At 42.6% G+C, this 23,107-nt stretch overlaps 1 protein-coding gene across 1 annotated transcript in view; it reads right to left on the reverse strand.

The window, feature by feature from the left end:
• Unc13c (unc-13 homolog C) overlaps nucleotides 1–23,107 on the reverse strand; it is a 426,680-nt gene that overhangs the window by 38,571 nt on the left and 365,002 nt on the right. The window contains 4 exon segments of the mRNA XM_051140226.1: nucleotides 7,528–7,608; nucleotides 11,251–11,307; nucleotides 15,299–15,422; nucleotides 20,114–20,263. Coding sequence (XP_050996183.1) covers nucleotides 7,528–7,608; nucleotides 11,251–11,307; nucleotides 15,299–15,422; nucleotides 20,114–20,263 — 412 coding nt within the window.

Genomic DNA, 23,107 nt, shown 5'->3' on the forward strand with positions numbered 1-23,107 from the left:
GACATATCTGTTTCTTAGGACTGTTAGTGTCTGTTTGCGACAAAGTCTCATGTAGTTCAGGGTGTGCTTGAACTCAATACATGGCTGAGGACAACCTGAACTTCTTATCCTTCTGCCTCCAACTCCAGAGTGCTGCGGTCACAGGTGTGCCACACCACACCAAACTTTGCTGGCGATGGAGCCCAGGCCCCCATGTGTGCCGGGCAGAGTGCTGTGGTCACAGGTGTGCCACACCACACCAAGCTTTGCTGGCGATGGAGCCCAGGCCCCCATGTGTGCCGGGCAGAGTGCTGTGGTCACAGGTGTGCCACACCACACCAAGCTTTGCTGGCGATGGAGCCCAGGCCCCATGTGTGCCGGGCAGAGTGCTGTGGTCACAGGTGTGCCACACCACACCAAGCTTTGCTGGCGATGGAGCCCAGGCCTCCGTGTGTGCTGGGTAAGCACTCTACCCACTGAGTCACACCACCATCCCAGGACTGCTAGCTCTAACTCCAGCAGCCACTAGATAGTCCACTGCAGTGAACTAGACACTGGTCAATCAAACTACACCACCAGCAGGAAGCCCAGGGGGGGTCTCAGTGTTGTCTACAGAAACAGAGGCCTGATGGTTCTTACACTGTGCTTCTCCCTGACACCATTATAAATACTGTCTGGCATTCTTTTTCTATCCTAATTTTTAAATCCTACTCCCTAGAATAAACACATTGCCTCAGGGCTGTGGAAGTCCTAGAAAAGTAGAGAGAGGCCACAGGCTCAGGGATGCAGGAACCTCATCAATACAGTCAAGGGCTTGAGGTTTGGTAATGACCTCTGGTTAACCCTCTCTTAATAGCCCTACTCTCCACAAACGATTTGGCCATAGAACGTCTACAACAAAGACCTTCTGTGAATAGTTCTGTGGCTATAAATGCCCTATAGAAGAGAATTTGGGAAAACTGAGAAAGAATAACATGACCGGACTTGACACTATTGAGAGATGTTTTTTTTTTTTTTTTTTTTTTTAAGGCCTGGAGGCACCCATGGAGGAAGAGAAGACACATTAACGTATGGAGACATAAACTATGTGTTCATCCTTGAACCCTTTATGATGACTCTAGAGGAAGACATGCTTTTCTGCTAAGGGTTACTTTGTAGATCTAGAGGAAGTCGGGGAGCTAATCATGAAATGAATATAGAAATAAGCTCTGGGTTTGTTCATGAGTAAAGCCAGGGTCTCCCTGGGGTCTTCAGTAATGATGCTTAGCTGACATCTGCTTTTTGGCCATAGAGTCTCATTAGAAATTCTGTAAAGGGCCCAGCAAGCAGGATATTTAGAGAGCAGATTGGTTGGGGCAGAAATGATGGCTTTGTTTTCAGAGAGTAGTTTGTGGTAGGGGATGTTGCAAGGGGTGGAGTCTTGGATAGAGGGTAGTGCTGTCAGGAATAAAATAAGCCATAAGATGCAGGAAATAGAAACAGCCAGCCAGACAAACGACACAGCCAGCGGCTTCTCCGCCAGTGAAGGAAATGGTTTCTGTGTTTATGGAAGTACAGACTCCCGAGACATGCTTTATGTAAGCCTTTCACTCAAGTTGGAACCGGGTGACAGCACCCTAGAGAAAGAAATTTGGAAGAAGAGGCCACCATTATAGCATGGGCCGCAACACACATTGTCCTAAGGCTTTGCCAGTCCTGAAGGAATGAGAGAATGGGATGTTTATTTGGCTGAGGCTTGAAGAACGCCCATGTGAGTTAAAGTCTTAAGTCTTAAACAAATGCCAGCATCCATGGCTCAGCACAGTTCAGTTCTCCTTTCATTACAGTGAATTACAGGCCAGAAGGAAATTACACGCTACAGGGGAATTATATGTTGGAAGAAAATTTGAAAATGCAGGGCTTTGAAGCTTTCTGGAAGTTACCCCCATGCATGTGGCGGTAGATTCTTTTCCATCGATTATGAACAAAAGGCAGAGGGTCAGTTGTTTACTATTCTCTGACCATCCACAAAGCCCTCGCCTTTGGCCTCCTAAGGACCTCTGTTCACACTGGTATAAATTGGGAAAGGGAATTAAAAGAAGTCAGGGCAAATTATATCTTCTTCCTTATATCTTCTCAGCAAAAGAAAAGTTGAATTCTCTGTTGGGGGACTGTGAGAAGATTGGCTTGTTCACAGGGGCCACGGATGTCAGCAAGGTTGTGTGCTATCTGAGCCTGGCCCTGTGTTGGCTGTTGCCTTTCTGTGCACTTGGGAAAACAAAGGAAGAAAGCACACTTGTCAAATACGTCCTTAAAGTTGAGCCAAAGCTCAAGGGTGGCAGCAAAATTATGGTATTCTGGAATGACATGTATGTGTTTGCCGGATGAAGTGGCATAAACACCATGGATAGACTATATTCATAACCCTCTGGGTTAGCCTAGGATGCTTCTCCTCCTTGTCCTCAATCTCAGCGCAAGTCCCAGTGCTTCTCCTTTTATTGTGTCACTCACATCAGTCTTTCATATTTTCCCACTCTACTACTGTCTTGATGATGGCCCTAAGCTACGACTAGCTGTCACTGACTTGACTTGACCATGAAGTTTGCAGTATGATTTGTACGTTTCCATATGATGCTATGCTGAAGAGATACTTCCAGGCAGTCATATTTTCAGGTCACCAATGAGTCTTCTTTTATAAATATACCAAGGACACAAGATGGCTTGACTTTCAACCTGGAAGTTTAAATGTCAGTGCCAGTTTACACTGCTTCAGTATGCCAACACCCAGTAAACTCTAGCCCAGTCCTCCAAATAAATAGTCTAGTCTGGACCCTATACTCCTGCTTTGTGCCTTTCTATGGTGAATTCTTTTCTTCCTGTATATGGTCATATTGTAAACTATGTGAATTATATGAACATTCCCCATAGAAAGTTTCCAATCAACCCAGTGATGTCTCATATAGCCTTCCAGACCATGGCAGCTCACTCCAAACTCCCGACCTCTCCTGCCTGAGGAGACTGTCTAAATCTTGACTATTTTCTTTCTCTTTCATAGAAGAGTTTATCTGCTCACATATTAGTGTGTCTGTCTGTATATACATGAAGGGGCATTGGAGCCCTTCAAACTAGAATTATAGATGTTTATAAGTCACCCAGTGTGGGTGCTGGGATCCAAACTCAGAACTTCTGGAAGAGAGATGTGCTCTTAGCCACAGAGCCACCTCCCCAGACCCCCATCACCCCTTTCTGTCTCTGCTCTTCAATTGGTCATTGGACCACCTGCCCCAGCTCTTACACTGTTGTAAGGTAACACTCATCCACACCTAGTTTTCAATATACCTCTCTCATCTTTTAACCTAGACTAGACATTCCATTAGGGAAGGAACAGCACTGCTTCCCAAGGGGCATTAACTCTGGGGGAGTTAATGAATCCCACTGTTTGTAGGCGCTGTGATGATGGATAGTAAATCAGAAGGCCAGTGGCCTAGACCTTAAGACCCCGAACCACTGCCAGGGAAAAGAACCAGACTTATTTGTGAGCACCACTGAGGACATGGGAGGCACCAAGAGGAAAGGATGGAAAACACCGTAGAATGCATGGGACCCTGGCTGTCATGATGGAAAGAGTGTATTTTCCGCCATAAGGCCACCCCTCAGGAGATGTGAAAGCTAACGTTTATGAAGAGTTCTCTATGTGCCATGACGCCTTTGTGAGAACGCATCTAGCCTCTGGTTGAGCCTTCAGGCATCAGTGAGTGAGACTGCTACATGTGGGTCTCCCACTGTCCTGTTTTCTACTGGCCAGTGGCCAAGTTTCCCTCTCAGTGCCAGGATTTTATTTGTATGCATCTCCATAGTCATCCTCCGACAAAGTCTTCCATCTCAGACTCATTATAGCTCTGGCTTCACAACATCACGGTGGGCGTGTCTATTCTGTCTGACCAGGGGTTGGAAAGAGTAGTTTGATGTGCCATGTGCATTATCTTAAATACGACTGGAGATCCCCCTCCACCCCTGTCTTCAGAAACTGCAGAAGACAAAGCCCTTCCATCCTAGCTGTGTTTTATAGCAAGAAGATCATAATGCTAAATATAAAATCAGGAAAAATATTGTTGGGATGCTGGGCAAACCATTCTATTATAATATCATTGAAATTCTGTAACCCTTGGCCTCTTCGCTGCTGGTTACTCACAGTCTGTTTTTACTGATGGACTGGAACTGGCAAATGCTTTTCCCACAAGTCTGCAAAGGAGGATTTCCTTTTTGGTTCCATGCACTATTTTGGCTGCCAATTCCCACATTACAGATTTTACTTTAAACTGTAACATACATTTGGCAAACTCACACAGACAACTCACTATGCAGACTTATGTATGAGTTTTGCCCCCTTTAATCTGCAGAGGCCTTTAAAAGACACCACTGATAGATGTTTTAAAAATACTTTCTACACATCTTGATTCCTCTTGTATGAATCAGATCAAAATGGCCGATCTCACTCATCTTTCAGAGTTTCCCTTTTCCTGAAAAACTGAGGCTGAGATTCTTGACTTTGGTGTTTAAGTCTGGGTGTTCTGGCCTCAACCCAGTGGCCATTTTTGCTTTGTGTGTGAGATTCTTGGCCAGCATCCTTCATCCAGACCATCTGAGGGATGCAGGCTGATGCTACATTCCCCCATCATCACTCAGCCCTTTTCTCTCAAACCCGAGAACTGCTTTCTCTCGGTTCCCTCTCTCTTCTGTCCCCAAATCCTCTGGTATCCTTCCCTGGGAAAGTATCACAGGCATATACAGAAAACTCACTCACTACCCTTTCTGTGTCCACCCCGCCTCCTCTGGACTTTGACCAAGCACTCCTGTTTCTCAATTGTTGCTATTTCTGTTCCTAATTATAAGACCCCTGGTCTCCGTTTACTCCTTCATTTGCTATCCTCTCTATGTACAGTGAGCTCTCAGGAAATGACTTTTGAATTGCAATGCTGCAGACTCAGGCAGGTTAATTTATTCTTCACACCAGCAGCTGAATTCTTAATAATGTGGGGTATGTAAAATCTGAACACTGATGCTGAGAAGTTGTCACTGAAAGTGGATAATGGAGAAAAGTATGGGATGGAATTTCAAGCCTTGCTCTGTCATTCAAGACCCACGATCAGCTCTCTTGCTACATCTTGAATACAAATAATGGTGTTGCCTAGGTCTGAGGAGGAAGGAAATGGGAATTTGTTTGGTCTAACGTGCAGGGCGTTTATGCAAATCAGATGAGGCAATGCACATATAGACATGAGAAAGATTTGACAAATGCCAACCCAGTTCTGTCTGACTGTTACAAACTCCACAGCACTTTCCTCACCTTCCTTTCCCACCCCTCAGCTTATTGGACTTAATTGACCCAAGGAAGAAGGAAGTGTCATCCCTTTGTCAGCCTTTGGGGGTCAGCCTGTGGCACCTGCGGCTTTGCTTTAAGAACACCCTTTCTCCTGAGGCTCAGTTGTGTTATAAAGTCCTCTGACTGGCCTCCAGACAATCATGGAAGCTTTAGTCCCTGAGGTTAAGGCCTGGGAAAACTGATGACAGAATTCAGGTAGAAATCTAGGCAGATAGGTGACCACTAAGTCAGGAGAATCTCCCAGTAGGCACAGTGGTCCTAACAGGGTGATTCCTAGATAAAGAATTGACATCACAGGAACTAGGGATGAGGGACACTGGGAGCCACAGGCTCTGAAGGGTCAGAGTTAGACTCCAGTCCTGGAGAGTGATGCTTGGAAGCAGCTAACAGGATCATGGGCAACAGGTAGGGGCTTTGTTCCCAAGAATCCGCAAGTGCCATGTGGATGAGACTGAATTAAAGATTTACACAGATCACGGATGCTAAAATATCTGAGACACTGAGATGTAAGTAGAAGGGATTCATGTGAGGACTGAGGTTATCGTACAGTTTGAAGGAGAATTCAATATGCAGGTGGTAGGCATGTAGTTCTAGACAGAATAATTAGAAGATGATGGCGTTAGAGACGGGAATCAGATTGATCAATACATTGATTGACACGCTGTATTTCCACAGGACACATCCCATTGTTTTCACTCCAAAGTATGAATTGTTCTAGTAAAATCCAAGAAGGGCTGAACTCAAATCCTAAAATTTTATTTTTCTTTTCAGAATACGTTTTAGTGTATTTCCTTCTTTTTGGTACTGATTTAAAAAAAAAAAAAAAAACATATAAAGCCAAGAGAATTCTTCCTCAAATACTCAGAAACTTTCAAAAAGTTAGCTTTGAAATTTTCCTGTATTTTTGTTGTTGTTGTCATCGACCATATTGGTTCCTAATACCAGGTGAGGTGGAGGTGACACAGGACGCAGGCAATGAGGCAGGAGGGTCGCAGCAGCCAAGAGGACTTCATCTACTAGATATGCAAGACACTGGCTGTCGCTTTCAGCGAGGAGTGGAATCAGGAGACAAGGTGTAGGAAGCCAGTTTATTTTCTAACCCTTTAATAAACACACACACACACACACACAGAGACACATACACATACACAGAGACACACACACCACAGACATACACACACACACACACACCATAGACACACACACACACAGACACACATGCACACACACAGATCACAGGCACACACACATACACATACAAACACACCATAGACACACACGCACACAGACACACATGCACACACACAGATCACAGGCACACGCACACACACATACACATACAAACACACCATAGACACACACGCACATGCACACAGACACACACATAGAGATACCACAGACACACATGTGCGTGTACACACAGAGACAGAGACACATACACATACCACAGACGCATGCGCACCACACACACCCCATACCCCACGTACATACATACACCCTATCCCCCCACATACACACTGCATTACATATGTCTCTCCCTTTCTTACCTCCCACAGACTCTCTTACACACAACATATGGAACATATATTCCAAATACCTAGACTACACACATACATGTATAACACATTCACACACACATACATACTACACACACACACACACACACACACACACACACACACACACAGCACTTTTAAGTCACATAAAGACCCATACACATTTAACTGTTGCTATAATACTTCTTGTCAGTCCTTTGCTATGTGGGATTAATGTTGGAGTACGAGACTTCTGGGGTTTCAGTGAAATTTCATTGTATTACTAAGAGAGAGTAGGAGGTTGGTGTTTTAAAAATTATTTCCACAAGCACAGAAATCCTGAGTATAAATTATGCTAACCTTAAATCCTCCTGAACCATCTGTTTAACTCCACTGGGGGGTACATATCTTTCTTTGAGAACATATGTGATGATATAAACTTCATTCACATTTTCTGGAGAGACTCAGAGCAGAAAATACAAAATAAAAATGTGTTATGGATGAAGTAAGACATATGGATGAGCTGGAGCTAGCAATTGTCTGGAATGCATCTATTTGGCTACGTCCTGATCAGCTGGGGCAGCTGTACAGTGGGGACCTCACGGAGGAGAGAGGAGGTCCCTCAACGGGTACCCAGGAACACTATCTCACCTTTATAGTGGCCAGGACCACCTCCATTATTGCACACTGTCTTGGTGTCAGACCCTTGGCATCATCTCGAATCATATGTTCCTGGAAGACAGGTTAAAGATGGTTCAGAAAATTACAGATGCATTTATTTAGCTACCTTTAAACAAAATCTGTATAGTTTCTGCATAACAAACACTTCCTATTTAAAATATGTTCTTCAGGGCTTGGAAAGGTCTCTCCGCAGGTAACAGCACTTACTGCTCTTGCAGAGGGCCTGGGTTCTGTTCCCAGCACCCATGTGGCAGCTCACAACCATTTAACTCCAGTTCCAGGGGATCTGGCTCCCTCTTCTGGCCTCTGCTGGCATTGTACGCATTGTACATACACAGTGTTCTTATATTCATGAAGGAAAGCACGCACATATAAAAATAAACAAACCTCGGTCATTTTGTCACATTTCTGATAAATACCCATCTGTCAAAGGAAAGCTAAGCTGCCTGATTAAAAATGATTCTCTGGCAGAGGCATACCATTACTTACATCTCAAATTAACATGAAGTGAGAAGATAATGTAACCTAAAAACTGTGTCTCAAAGCCTTTCACTATAATTCTTTGATTTGTGCTCTGTCCCTCTGAAGAATCCAGGACAGGAAGGAGATTAAGGTGGCCAGATTCAGTTTTTCAATTATCACAGTCCTGGTAGATTCTCTTCCCCAGATCCTCCTGCTCTTCATCAATTACAAGGAAGAGCCTCAAAGAATAAGTCAAATGCAGCTGTGGAGATCTTCAGTCTTTTATAGCCATTTTTAATATGTTAGGACTGATTTGTAATATTCTAACTCTATTTTCCTAATTGGTCCCTGTGGTTTGTCTCAAGCTATCATTCAAAGATTATTTATAAAAATGATGATAGAAAGTTAGAGAAAAATAATACATCACAAATTTCCCAAGAGAAAAACTTAAAGCGTCCTGATGCTACACATTAACACTGTCTTCCAGGGTTGTGCAATTCTATTTAGCAATGCTCAGCATATTTATCAATATCTGCTCCTAGCAATATTTCAAAATAGACGGTATGTGTTGTTTCTACAAAGCTATAACTGTTGCCAGCAATAGGTTGTTCAAATAAAGGTGTTTCTGGCTGCTCAGGTAAGAGGTCTGTAACTAACCTATAATTTCAAGTGTATCTTAGTAAGTGGTTTTGATATTGTGTCAATAGTCTAAAAAGATTAAGGAGCATTTAATTTTATTTTTATGTCAAATAAAACCGATTCTATTAAATAGCAATAGCAACCTTACATAGTACAAGCATATTATAAACTCTCTGAATATGAAGTAACAAAACATGCGCCAGACTGTTAGTAAATACTTAAATCATATAGATCAGATTAAAAGAACTAAAATCAAGAAAACCTGAACTGGGGAACTAATATGGGAAATCAATAAACATAGAAAAAACATTTCCTGGTTCTGTTTTTCTTGATTTGAGGTTCTTTTAAATGAGATAGTTACTTATCTCTCAAAATATATGAATTTTGAAATTATCTATCAGTAAATTTTTCCACTAGTATTATTTCAGTTGGATCTACATTCAAACTAACATCTTAAAAAGAAAAGTATCTTTTCTTTTTTTAAGGAAATGGTACCCAAGGGACATGAGAGTGATTAGCTCAGTTACATGTGAAGTTCTGCTAGCTTCAGTTTTGTTGTTTTACATCAGATTGTAGAGGATTCATAGGGAAAGCCAATAACATGGGACCAAGTTTCCTTGCATTGCTATAGCCCTTCATATTACCTCGGTGTTGATGTAATAACCCTTACTCATAGTTTTCCTTTGGTAATTAAGAATATTCACCAAAGCACAAAGCTCCACTGGGGGGCTACAAAGGGCACTAGCCTGTTATATTTTCTTTGCACCCTTATTCTTCCCACCTAGAAGGCACACAGCCTCTTTGAGGGATCCAATATACATTTTAAGCAAAGTAGATCAGGGTTGGGTATGTAACTTAAGCCAACTGACCCATACCATTCCTTGGGCCAAAACAATGCTCCTTTCGTGCCAACAATGAATCCGTGCGTCAGTAGACTTTATTGGATTCCTAACACAGAATTGAGAGTTCTTTACGTTGTTGGTTTTGTTTGTTTGTTTACAAGATCTGAAGTTCAAAGGATGTTTAGAGTAGAGACAAACATCCAGTTGGCGAAAAGAAGGTGTGACCCTCAGCATTGCATAAGTAAGTGCAGAGCTGAGAGGTCAGGGTCTTATGACATGGCTAGAATCCCAGCCCAAGTAGCCATGGGAACCAGAGTCAGCCTGGCCCATCAGATCTCACATGACAACATCACTCTTTGTTTACACATCTTGTCTTTCTGTCACTTGAAGCAAACAAAGCCAATAGATATGACATTCTACTTGGAAAACGAAAGCTTGATTAAGAGTGTTGAAATACGCAGAAGCTGGATTCACTGTTAGGGAATTTCTTTTGTTCTGAGATTTAAACTCTTTCGTCTTTATGGTTTTATATGAGAAACTTTAGCCCCTTATTAATCTATTTTTTCAAGGGTTAGGGTCCAGAAGTCCCAGTGTGGTCAAGAAAGTGGCAAAGAGCCAAGATTCTAAGCAAGAGCTTAGGACTGACATCTACTTTACATGTTCTGTCCTAACCATCTGCTCACTGGGCACATTTGGGAAGCAACTTTAGGTATGGTCATGTCTTTGTAATGTAGACGAAAACATTAGGATACTGAACTTGTAAGGACATGTCATCCCAGGAAATAATCATGCATGCTTATTATCTTTTCTTGGTAATATGATACTGAAACAACACCTGTGACACTCATCTCTGAGGTAACAGCTGGAGGCAGAGTGGCAGATGGCACGATGCCCACCATAATTCTAAGAGTCAAGTACTAAATTTTCCTAAGTTGTAACAACATTACATTCATAAATTGGAAAGCTAAGTGTCTAGCTCATGCAACAGACTTTGGAAAACATTAAACCCATCTTCCATGTCTAGATCCCATCCCTGAACTGTATTCTAGTAGGTTGAAACAGAATAGAAGCAACATATATTTTAACCAGAGAAATTTGTATCATATAGATATTCAAAGGCTTGGAACTCCCAAGTGATAATTAAAGACGAGATTATTTTGTAAACAAATTCTCAATTGTAGTGGAGAGGTGAACATGTTCGAGAGTCTAAGGTTCTTTTTGATAAATTTCATTTTCCTTTATTGTGTTTCTTGACTTCAAGACTTTTCCAGGTCTCACTGGCTCTATTCAGTATTCCATTTGCCTTTATTCAAAGCATGTTTAGTTCAGCAAAAAACAAATATGTCGTCTTACTTGTTTCCAAAGTTAGAATATTTGAAAAATACTTATTTTTACTTTATAAGCATCTCTCCATGTGTATGACTCTGTATCACATGTGTATAGTTCTCACAGGGGACTGGAGAGGGCATCAGATCGCCTAGAACTGAACTTATAGATGGTTGTGAACCACGCTAAGGGTGCTGGGAATTGAATCCAGGTCCTCTGCAAGAGCATCTAGTGCTCTTAACCACTGAGCCATTTGTTTCTCCAGCCTTAAAAAAGCTAGAAACTCTTAAAGCAAATGTATGGTCACAGAAGTACGCATTTTTATCCTGCTGTATAAGGCTCTATTGCTAGCAGGAGGGTGGCATCTGCAGAGCCATAGTTAGGTCATTCACTTAAGGCCAACCAGTTTCCTCATGTTTCTTACCTTCAATTTGGATAGCTGCCCGAGATCTTTAGCTGCAATGAAAATCATCTGGGGTCCCTGTAAACACACAGAAGAAAAGAGAAGGAGGACTGGGTCTCCAGATCTTCAACAGTAGAGTTCAAGATTAAAGGAAAGTCTTTTCTTTATCTCCATTATGATAATTTGGGATTATGTCAGATGTGTATAATGGATCTATTCTAAAGATGGAACAGAGATTATCTGGCAAGACTGGCAGCAAGCCAGTCAGCATCGGTGTCCCACTTCTGGGAGTGCTAACTCTGGGTTATGGAACCAGCTGCAGTGTAGGTAATCACTTTAATGAAGCATATGGACCAAACTTTAATTATTTTCTACAGAGGCACTATCCTCATCATACTCCCCAAAATAGATGTGTGTAAAATCTTAAGGCATAAGGCTGAAGAAGTAGGGGCATTCTTCCTGAAATGTGGCATCTTTAAGAGACCTCCCCACCTACTCTCAGCGTAGGAGATTCCCCTAGAACATCAGGGTCAGGGACAAAACCAACCAACCACCAACCACCCAACCAACCAACCACCCACCCACCAACCACCCAACCAACCCACCAGCCAACCACCAACCACCCAACCAACCAACCACCAACCACCCAACCATTCAACCACCACCCAACCACCAACCAATCAACCAACCAACCAACCACCAACCACCCACCCAACCCACCACCCAACCAACCAACCACCCAACTACCAACCAACCAACCACCAACCAACCAACCACCCAACCACCACCCATCCACCCAACCAACCATTCAACCACCAACCAACCACCAACCACGCAACCAACCACCCACCAACCAACCACCCACCCAATCAACCACCCACTCACTCAACCAACCAACCACCCAACTACCCAACCACCAACCAACCAGCCAACCACCAACCAACCACCCACCAACAACCACCACCAATCTGGAAATTACTAGATAAGACATCCAGAGCACTCTAAACTAGACAGCAGAGGCAAGTCTGCTGGTGCATGTGACTGGAAAGCTACAAAGTTTGGCCAAACTCACTAACAGCTGGGAATAAAGTCACAGGCCAGTCTCAACTATCCTTTTTGCTTGCTTCCTATTGCAGAGCTCATGAGCATGGGAAACAGGAACCATTACTCACTTTTTTTTCTGTTGCTATTACTTTTTTGCTATTCTACTTATTTCCAGTGCCAAGTACCGTAGCGCCCAGGACATTAATTTGAAGCTTCAATGCTATTTGGTCATGGATGATTGATAGAATGAAACAGTTTCACACTTGCAGGCGCCAGTGCTGGGGAGCCTTAAGATCATCATGCACATTTCTAGAAAGCACCTTGTCTAGAGAATGAACTGTTACACGTGGTGTTTCTGATGTAACAGTGCATGTACATTCGCAGGGCCCAGGAGTCTTCAAAGTGCACAGTGTGGTGGACCTCAGGCACAAGGTAACTAACTGGAAAAGATAATGGAGGTCCAGGCAAATGTTCACAAAAGTTATTCAAAATTACTGTGGGCCAGTGAGATGGCTCAGCACATGAAGGCAATTGTCACCCCGCCTGATGATCCAACTTTGATCTCCATGAACCCACATAAACGGAGGCAAGGGCTGACCCCCACAAATTGTCTTCTGACTTCCACAAGGGCACCATACTATAAGCACCACCACCTACGCCAGGTAAAAATCAATACAGGTTTTAAAACTGTTACTTTAAGAGCTCATTTGGATAGCTTGAGGTGTAGGTGGTGGCTGCCTTGGGGATGATTAAAATGCAAACAAACAAACAAACAAACATCCAATTCCAGTTGTGGGTTAAGGCTGGACATGTGAAGCGTTTGTTTCTCCTAGCAAAGGATAGTCTACCATGCATTGGCTCCCTTCCAGGTGCACATTTCTATGTGGAGGATGCTCCGCATGTGATTATCCTTGAAACAGGTCTGTGCGGTAGCCATGTGGGGAGCTCCTTCCATCCCCAAGGGTTCTGCTTGTGAGAAGTTTATATATAACAGCCTACTGTTATCACGCTACTGCTGACCAAGTCTGAGAACGCTAACTTGCATGGTTGCAATTATTAAATATACTAGTTACCAAGGCAGAATAAGACTTCTGTGTGCTTGAATATTTGTCTGTGATTTGACCATAGGTTCTAAATAAAGAGACCATACATTCATAGCTAGACAAACATGTCAGGATGTCATGTCAAAACATTTTCACCTTACTTTTTGGCCTACCTTATAAGAAAATATTTTCTGCACATACCATTATTGGATATGTAAGGACCAAATAAACATAAACGATTAAACGGTATTGATATCTGTTTAGTATACCTTATAATTATTTGTTACTTGTATCTACTTATCTTCCTTAGTCATTCACTCACACACACACACACACACACACACACACACACAGACACACACACAAATCAATTATCTCAAATGCTAGCTTTTTTTTATTACTGCTTGGTTCAGCAAGCATGAACTGAAAAGCCTGCACCGTGTGACTGCTTGATGGTTGTCCAGTTCACTGCTCACTGAGCTTTCTGATTCCTCTTTTATTTTCCAGCGTGTGATACAATCAAGCCCTTCAAGGCCACAGAAAGCCATCTCCTCTATTAACCTCCAAGCAGGGAGGCAACGGATGAAAGTTGAAAGGAAAGGTGAAAAAAAAAATTTCAATATGATTGCACTGGACGGGACCTTGTTTCTTAAGCCATAACATTTAAGAACATAGTGGCTATACTTGAATCCCAGCCTGTTCTCTGTGGATTCATAGTGATATTAGATTATATGTAACATTATATAACAAGTTTTATATATAATATTAAATTAAATATAAATTAGAAATATGTAAGTAACTAGATAGCTTTACAAATTGAAGTTAGGCCCACCCTCCCTCTCATTCCTTTTTTTTTTTTTTTTTTTTCCGAGACAGGGTTTCTCTGTGTAGCCTCGACTGTCTTGGACTAGCTTTGTAGACCAGGCTGGCCTTGAACTCACAGTGATCCACCTGCCTCTGCCTCCCAAGTGCTCGGATTTAAGGCGTGTGCCACCACCACCCAGCTTTTTATAAATCTTTTTTCCTCCCTCCCATTCTTCCTTATTTCCTTCCACTCTCATTTCCTCCCTCCCACCCTTTCTTCCTCCCTCATTTCCTCCATCCCATCCTTCCTTCCTCATTTCCTCCATCTCATCCTTCCTTCCTCCCTCATTTCCTCCTTCCCATCCTTCCTTCCTCATTTCCTCCATCTCATCCTTCCTTCCTCCCTCATTTCCTCCTTCCCATCCTTCCTTCCTCCCTCATGTCCTCTCCCCCATCCTTCCTCCCTCCCAATCTTCCTTTCTCCTTTATTTCCTCCCTCCCATCCTTCCTTCCTCCCTCATTTCCTCCCTCCCATCCTTCCTTCCTCCCTCACATCCTTCCTTCCTCCTTCATTTCCTCCATTCCATCCTTCCTTCCTCCCTCATTTCCCTTCCTCCACCCCATCCTTCCTTCCTCCTTCATTTCCTCTCTCCCATCCTTCTTCCCTCCTATCCTTCCTCTGTCCCATCCTTCTTTCCTCCCTCATTTCCTCCCTCCCTTGAACTCCTTATGTAGTGAAGGATGAGCTTGAACTTCTGATACTCCTGTCTCTGCCTCCATAGAGCTAGAATTACAGGTGTGCCCCACTGCAGCTGAGTGCGTGTGCTGCTGCAGATGGAGTCCAGGGCCTGTGTGTACTTGACTAGGGCGCTACCAGCTGAGTTAAATCTCCAGACCCCTTGACTTATCTTTTTAAGAGATGAAGTTTAAAAAAAAAGAGAAGAAGTTTTGAATAACAATTACATTTGACCTTAGACAGCTATTTTAATTTTTTAAAATTGATTTAGATAGAAAAAAAATGTTCTTTCATCAGCCATTGTTAAAAATTTATACAGCAAAAGAAAAAATTCCCCAAATGGATTTAATTCATATTCATCGGGACCAAAACTACTAATCTGAATGAAAGGTGATGAAGTAGGAAGCGGTGTGTGGGAGGACTCCACGTTCCAGGTACGTACTGTCTGGTCTGTCAGCGGAGGGAGAACGATCTGTTTCTCTATCTTGTTAAGAACGAGCTTCCAGAGTTCCTTCAGAACTCGCTTCAGGACGGTTTTCTCGCAGATTTTTGCTGAAAGACTTAATCTGAAACAAGATCAGATGCACATGCATTCTTGAGTACCAGGTCGCAAGGCTGAGTAGATACTGACATTTACCACGGGACACTGGAATCCTTCAACAGGCCCCTTACAGCATTCACATACCAGATCCATGTATGGAAAATATATTATAGAACAAGATATATAATTACATATAATATGTGTACAGTGTCCATATGTACAGTGTCCATGCTGTACACTGTCCAATTTATTTGGTAGAAATGAAGTCAGAGGGAAATAGTTGCACCTATTTTCCTACAAGCAAAAAAAAAAAAAAAAATTCCTTTTTGTTGGTGTATAAAACATCATGTGTGTTTTTATGTGTGTGTTGCATTTTCTTCCTCCTGGGCTGATGCTATAACTTGACTGCCGTGGATGGTACTCTATGGATACACACATGCCCCTCTGGTGTGCTGACTAGGGCTCTTCCAGGTATGCTCCTGGAGGTGGCACAGCTGGAGTTCACGCAATTCTACTTTTCTTTTTATGTTTTGAGAAACTTTCTATACTGATTTTCACAGTGGCTGGGTTATTTGCACCCTACTCCCACTGTGTAAGTAAGGGGCTCCCTTCTCCCACATTCTCACCAGGCTTTGCTGCTGTCATTCCTGACCATGGACCAATATGACCACATGACACAGATATCTCTCAATTCGTCAAGGATCCAACGTTTGCAAATACAAACAGGTGAGTTGTGTCTTCCACACTTTCCTCATGTGTGATAAGGAGCAACATTATCTGGTGTTTGTGTAATACTGTACACGCCCTTCTTTACAGGACTCTTCTGCCAGTATCTCCCATCTGATTACACTCATTTTAAAAATAAAATATAGACTTGGAGAGGTTCAGAGATGTGTCCAAGTCAGGGAAGCCAGTGAGCGAGACCCAGTTAGGCTGGTTTTTCTAAGTCAAGTGCATCTCCCAGCATCGTGTACATCATGAACGCCCTCATTTATGAAGAGCCAGGGAAGACAGAGACAGCAACACAAATGTTCTATGATATGATTTATGATTGTGGGCTCATCGGGAATCTTAGTGGCAGTGATGTGACCCTGTTATAACAAGGGCTGATGTAATGTGTGCACTTTATTGTCGCCTCCAACTTTCCACACTTTATGGACTCAGGAATAATAATAAAAATTATCATCATCATCATCATCATCATCATCATCATCATCAGAGCTGAACATTTTTTTCATACTAAAAGACATGGATGATGAAGAATAAATGATATTTAACTAGTCAAAGTTGACACAAAAGGGAGATTGCTAAGATATGCATTCCTATTGAAGTATTTCTCCTAGCTCTATTTTCTATAGAGACCCAACGTACTTGGAAACAAGGCCCTCTGGGTAAGCTTGGAGCCTGGTGTCAAGGACAGCATCTCTAGCCAGTCAGTCTAGACAGTGAGAGACTAAACACTTGGGCTACTCCATATCTTCATCCCGAGCATAGCTGGAACCCATTTTGCTGCAGATTTAGAATTTTCAGCCTCAAAAAGATCTAAACTTGCTGTTTTTTTTGTTTTTTTTTTTTTTGTTTTTGTTTTTTTTTTTTTGGTGGTTTGCTCATGCTAACTTGTGCTGATTTGATTGGAAGCAAGAAAAAAGTGAATAAAACCCATGGCACGCTTGCAGCTCTTTGTAGGTTTCTGCTAGTTTGAAATGGAGCATACAGTTCATTTTAGGAAGTGCTTGGATCTTGGGAAGAAAAGTTGAAATGTTTTATAAAGGCATAGTGTAGTGCAATGTGATTTCTACAGGGATTTTTCTCAAAATAACCTTGAAGACTTTCAGGCCCCTACTGTTTGCTTTAGATAATAGAAACCAAGGAGCACCCCAGTACCTGCTTCCTTAGCCAGAGTTAGCCAACTTCCCAACACGAGGCGTAAGACAGACGTTTTGCAACCTGGACCATCTAGACTGGCTAGGTCTAGAACTGATGCAGGAGACAGTTTTCCAGTACAATCAGCGATGGGGATTGTAGTCAGCATATGTGGTTGATCCTATTCTTCATGAAAACATACGTAGTAGAGCTTTTCTCTCCCTGTGTTCCTGTTCCCCATCTGTATTCATTTTAGATCCTATACACATTTAAACACCCAACCCGATGACATTCTCACTCTCTGACAAGACTTTCGCTCTGTCCCTTGTTATGTACATTTATATAGAACTTTCTTTTTCCCTTCCAAAATTGTCAGTGTCTTGAAAGCGGAATCAGTGTCTTACTTTGACATATCTCCTCTGTCTTAGTCACTCTTACTATTCCCGCGATGAAACACCATGACCAAAGCAACTTGGGGAGGAAACGGTTTATTTGGCTTACGCTTTCACAACACACTTTCTCCTCGAAAAAAGCCAGGACAGGAACTCAAACAAGGGCAGGACCCTAGAGGCAGGAGCTGATGCAGAGGCCACAGAGGGGTGCTGCTCACTGGTTTGCTCCCCATGCCTTGCTCAGCCTGCTTTGTTGTAGAACCCAGGATCACCATCCCAAGAACGGCACCATCCACAATGGGCTAGTCCCGCTCTCCCGACCCACATCCCCATCAAGTCACCGCCCAGCCTTACAGAGGTATTTTCTTAATTGAGATTTCCTTCTCTCAGATTAGCTTGTGTTCACTTGACATGAAACTGCTCAGCACATCCTCTAGCCTGTGGCTTTAAAATTACACATTCTGATTGAGCCCAGAGAACTTAGTCAGCTTTCCACATCTCTCCACACAATTATCTCTCCCTTAAATATTGTTAATAATTTCCATATATTTTGAAAGGTTATAACTCCTTTTTAACTTCACACACAATCTCATTTTGCTGAGAACGATAGGGAATGACACAGAGGATGATAAAACTCAGTATAATTACAAGTGGGATATTAACCTCCAAACTGGAATTCAGATTCTAGAATATTTCAGATTTGAGAACTTTGATTTTTTTAAAAAATTTTTTTATTAATTTATTCTTGATACATCCCTTGTATCCTCCCCCCATTTCCCCCTCATTCCCCTCCCCTATGACTGTTCCTGAGGGGGATTTCCTCCCCCTGTATATGCTCATAGGGTATCAAGTCTCTTCTTGGTAACCTGCTGTCCTTCCTTTGAGTGCCACCAGGTCTCCCCCTCCAGGGGACATGGTCAAATGTAAGGCACCAGAGTTCATGTGAAAGTCATACCCCACTCTCCAGTCAACTGTGGAGAATGTTCTGGCCATTGGCTAGATCTGGGTAGGGGTTTAAAGTTTACTGCCTGTATTGTCCTTGGCTGGTGCCTTAGTTTGAGCGGGACCCCTGGGCCCAAATCTGCCTATCATAATGTTCTACTTGTAGGTTTCTAGGACCCTCTGGATCCTTCTACTTTGCTATTCTCCCATGCTTCTCTCATCTAGAGTTCCAATAGGATGTCCTCCCCTCTGTCCCAGTTTCCTGAGAACTTTGATTTAAGGATGTTCATCTATAGAATTGTGCAGCTAGTTGTTAAAGTAAGTGATTACGAGCTGTGAATATATTTTAAGATATTGGTGCCTTGAGCCTACCAACTTACTAAATCAGAACCTTTGAGTGTAGAGAAGGAAGGAAACAACACACACACACACACACACACACACACACACACACACACTCTCACTCACTCACACCACCAACCAACAAACCAGGTAGTTTTTTTTAAAGAACTTTCCATAACAGCCCACTCCTTGGACAGACCATGATCTCAAAGGCACTAGGGGCTTGGGCTTTTTCTTGTCTTTTCCAGTGACTGGAGCCGGGGTGGAACAGGTGAGCACTGATTATGTCAGGCTTTGCTGAGCTCATTGTGTTCACACACAAGCTATTTTCTTCTCCTGTGGGTTTCTGAGGAGAAATCAGATATTCTGGATTCAATTTGCTTTTTGTGCCCAAAGAATGGGAAACAATGTGTTATCTGAGGAGCAGGAAATTCGAAACCTTTCTCTGCTTCAGCTTCGGAGCAGCAACTTACAGAGCCAACAATACTAGTTTCCTCTCATTTTTTTCTTGTTCACATAAATACTAATAAATTAGAAGTGTGCTGCTCTTTTTTTATATGAATATATATCTGTGTGTGTATGTATGTGTGTGTGTCTACATGTGAAGGTCAGACTTCAGTCTTACACTGACATTCCTCAGAATCTGCCCACCTTTGTTTTTGACACAGTCTCTCATTGGCTTGGAGCTCATCAAATATGCTAGGCTGACGAGTAGCTGAGACCCAGGAACCCACCTGTCTCTGTATGCCCAGCACTGGGATCAAAGGTATGTACCATATGCCTAGCTGCTGCTGCTGTTTTTTTTTTAAAGATTTATTTTATTTTTAATCACGTCTCTGCATGTGCCTGTGTATGGGTCTGTGCATATAAGCATAGGTTCCTACAGAAACCAGGAGCGGATCCCAGAAGCAGGATTCTAGGCAAACTCAGGACCTTTGTGGGAGCAGTATACCCTCCTAACCCACAAACCATCTCTCTTGGCTGTTTAACATGGATGCTGGGGATCAAACCATGGTCCTCATACTTGGCTGACAAATCTCATTTATTGAGCCAACTCCCTAGAAGTTCTTTAACAGTCACCTTGTGCAGATAAACCCAAAATTTCTCCTAAAGAACTATCAGTCACAGCTAGGAATTCTGGGCAATAAGTGAAGGTTAAGGTGGGCCAACGACTTACGTCTTGTCCAAGAGGTCCATGAGCGGCCTCAGTACAATCTCCGCATCCATCGCCGCACTGTTCTTATTTGCTGTGCTGTTTCCGTTTGCTCGCATTTGACTCAGCTCAGCACCCATCTGCTTTATGCACTCCTCAATTACGAGTTGGAAACTGAAAATAAAAACATAAACTCAGGGTGGCGGCGGTGGCGGGGGTGGTGGCGGCGGCAGCAGCAGCAGCGACGACAGCCGTGGCAACTGTGGGGCTCACCTTTAATTCCAGCCCTTCAGAGGCAGAGGTAGGTAGATCTCTGAGTTGGAGGCTAGCCTGGTCTACAGGGCAAGTTCCAGAATAGCGAGGACTACACAAAGAAACCCTGTATTAAAAAAGAAAGAAAGAAAGAGAGAGAGAGAGAGAGAAAGAAAGAACAGAAACTTTGGAGGAGAAGTAGATAGGTTCCTTGTGTCTGAATTCTACTTTGAGAAGACTGAACTATTTCAAATGGAATGGCTTCCCTTCCTTGAGGCTTAGTCATAACGAACTTTGTACCTCTGTATGCAAAACAGACACCAGGGATGCACTTCTGGAGGGTCAGTGCAACAACAATGGCTGTTCATTCACCTACCAGCTCTGGTGTTGACAGCTGGGGTGCTGAGTACATCGCAGAAGTGACTATGGGCATCTGGTCCTACCGTCTTCCCCAACTTCTGTAACTCCAAAGCCTCTTTGCTTTCTGCAGTCTCTCCAGCAACCCCTTTTCAATTGATTGACTCTAACTATGTAGGGTTCGCATAGTCATTAAAGAAAAACAAGGTGCCCACTAAAGTTGAATTTTAGACAGTAAATATTTTTGTATAAAAATCTTCATTCTAATAATTGGGGCATATCATACTGAAAATTACGCACTATTCATATGAAATTCAAAATGAACTCTGCTCTATCTAGATTATATGTTGTGATGCTCTGAACTTAACCTTTGGTCCAAAATCCCCTTTCTTGATAATTGCACCTGGTTTTACATCCACATGTGCAGCCCTGGGAGACATGCCACACCCCACAAAACTTCATTAAACTGCCTATGGAGACTGTCCGTGTGCAAGTCTGGGTTCTTTATAATCACCATCTGAACAACAACAAACTTATACACAGTACCCTAAGTCTGATGACTTACAAGCTCCAAAACGTTTTTGTTTGGTAGCTCTATCACCAGCCTTCACCCCTGCAACCGTCACTCTGAACAAATCTTGACAGGTCGCTTGACAGTAGTGACCAGCTCTTGCTGCCCGTACCAAAAGTCTTCTGCAGCCTCCAAAGCCAGTTATAAAAAAAAAAAAAAAAAAAAAAAAAAAAAAAAAAAGCTGAAAGCATTTCAAGGATGATGACAACGGCCCTAACCACTGTGTATTTCTTCCTTAATTGTACTGTGCATTCCCTGACACAAGGCTTGTACTCAGTTATCTATTTACTACCCGTTGCCTTTATTAACTATAAATTCTCTCAGAGCAAGAACCTGTTCACACACAGTGACACAAACTGCTATGCCTGGCACAAAGTACACTTGGCTCAATAAATGTTGTGACAATAATTTAAGATAGTGGATTATATAGGCAAATATATGGGGATGCATCTTAAATTAGGTCTTCTTGACGCAAACAAACGGCAGCCCTGAAGATGTGACAGGTAAGTGACTAAGCTGGAATGTGGGGTGGCTTCTTAAGGATACATATCTGGAATTATCAAGCTTGAATGTATAAAGCTTTTACATGTCGGCGACACCACAATAAAGCCATTAAGAAGTGAGTATTGGCTGCGTGCACTGTCTTCCACTTGCCATCTGTCTCATCACTAAGGATTTAAACAGCCCGAAGAGTCACCCTCATACTGCTTCTAGCGCTGATGCTGTGCTCTCCACCTGAGAGCGACAAGGGGGCGTTTAAAATAGTGGATACGCTTGACATTCATTACAAAGATGCTTCCAGCAATAGAGATCGTTAGAACACAGGTACATTTATGAGTGGGAAAACCACCCCAGGGGAAGACAGCATGGGAAATGGTCAAAATACTGGGTAGTCAAGAAGAAGGGGCGGGGCTTGACCTCAGCATTGAAATCAATCCATTCCAGTTCTCCACCCCAACCTCCCACCTCTGCACAGTGATAACACGAGTCACGTTATTACAAAAATTACAAGTGCGTCAGTCCCTCACATTTTGTACAGAGGCTTTGAGCTCTGCTGTGTATTGCTTGCTGTCTGAATTAAATGGGATCTACATGTGGGGCTTTTTTTGTGCACACACATTTACAAATTTTTAATAAATGCATCCTGTGTTCCGGGCATGGTTCCAAGTGTTCAGAACACACAAATGGGCAAAATATGCACAACTTGTCCCCACAACACATGAAATCTCCCACTCATTTTAGCATTTACCTTGTGGAAAATATTTTTGTTAGTCTGCTGTGAAGTATTTCACTTTAAATTTTTTTTTTTTTTTTTTTTAGCAAAGATAGAAGACACTCAGTAGATTTAAAGTTAGACAAATTGGGTATTCTAACAGTGGGTTCTGTAATTCTAAATATCTGAAGGTCAGGGCCTCTACCCACCATTATGTTAGTACTTATCTGCCTTTGGCTCCTGACTTCTCTTTCCTTTACTATTTATGACGTCATTTCATATTTGACATCTTATTTAAATCCTGATCCCTATGGATGTAGCTCCATTAGTATCTGTTTATATTACATTGGAATAACTTCCGGGCTCTCACCTTGAGCCATTCAAAACCCTCGCCAGTGAGCTTTTATGTGACTAGATTTGTTGTTGGCTCTTGGTGTCTACAAGGAAGGGTGGAAGAAATGAACAGGGCAGGCATCAATCTTTATGGTGATGGGTATATTTGATAGGGGAATATCTTTGAGATCTCAAGATCTTTGAGATAATGATAGAATACAAGCAATGTTGGAAATGCCTACTTGATCGGCTGACCACAGTGGCATCAGTGATTCTTCTGGCGGTGGTCAGC

The sequence above is a fragment of the Acomys russatus genome, chromosome 32 (assembly GCF_903995435.1).
Source record: "Acomys russatus chromosome 32, mAcoRus1.1, whole genome shotgun sequence".
Classification (NCBI taxonomy): Eukaryota; Metazoa; Chordata; class Mammalia; order Rodentia; family Muridae; genus Acomys; species Acomys russatus.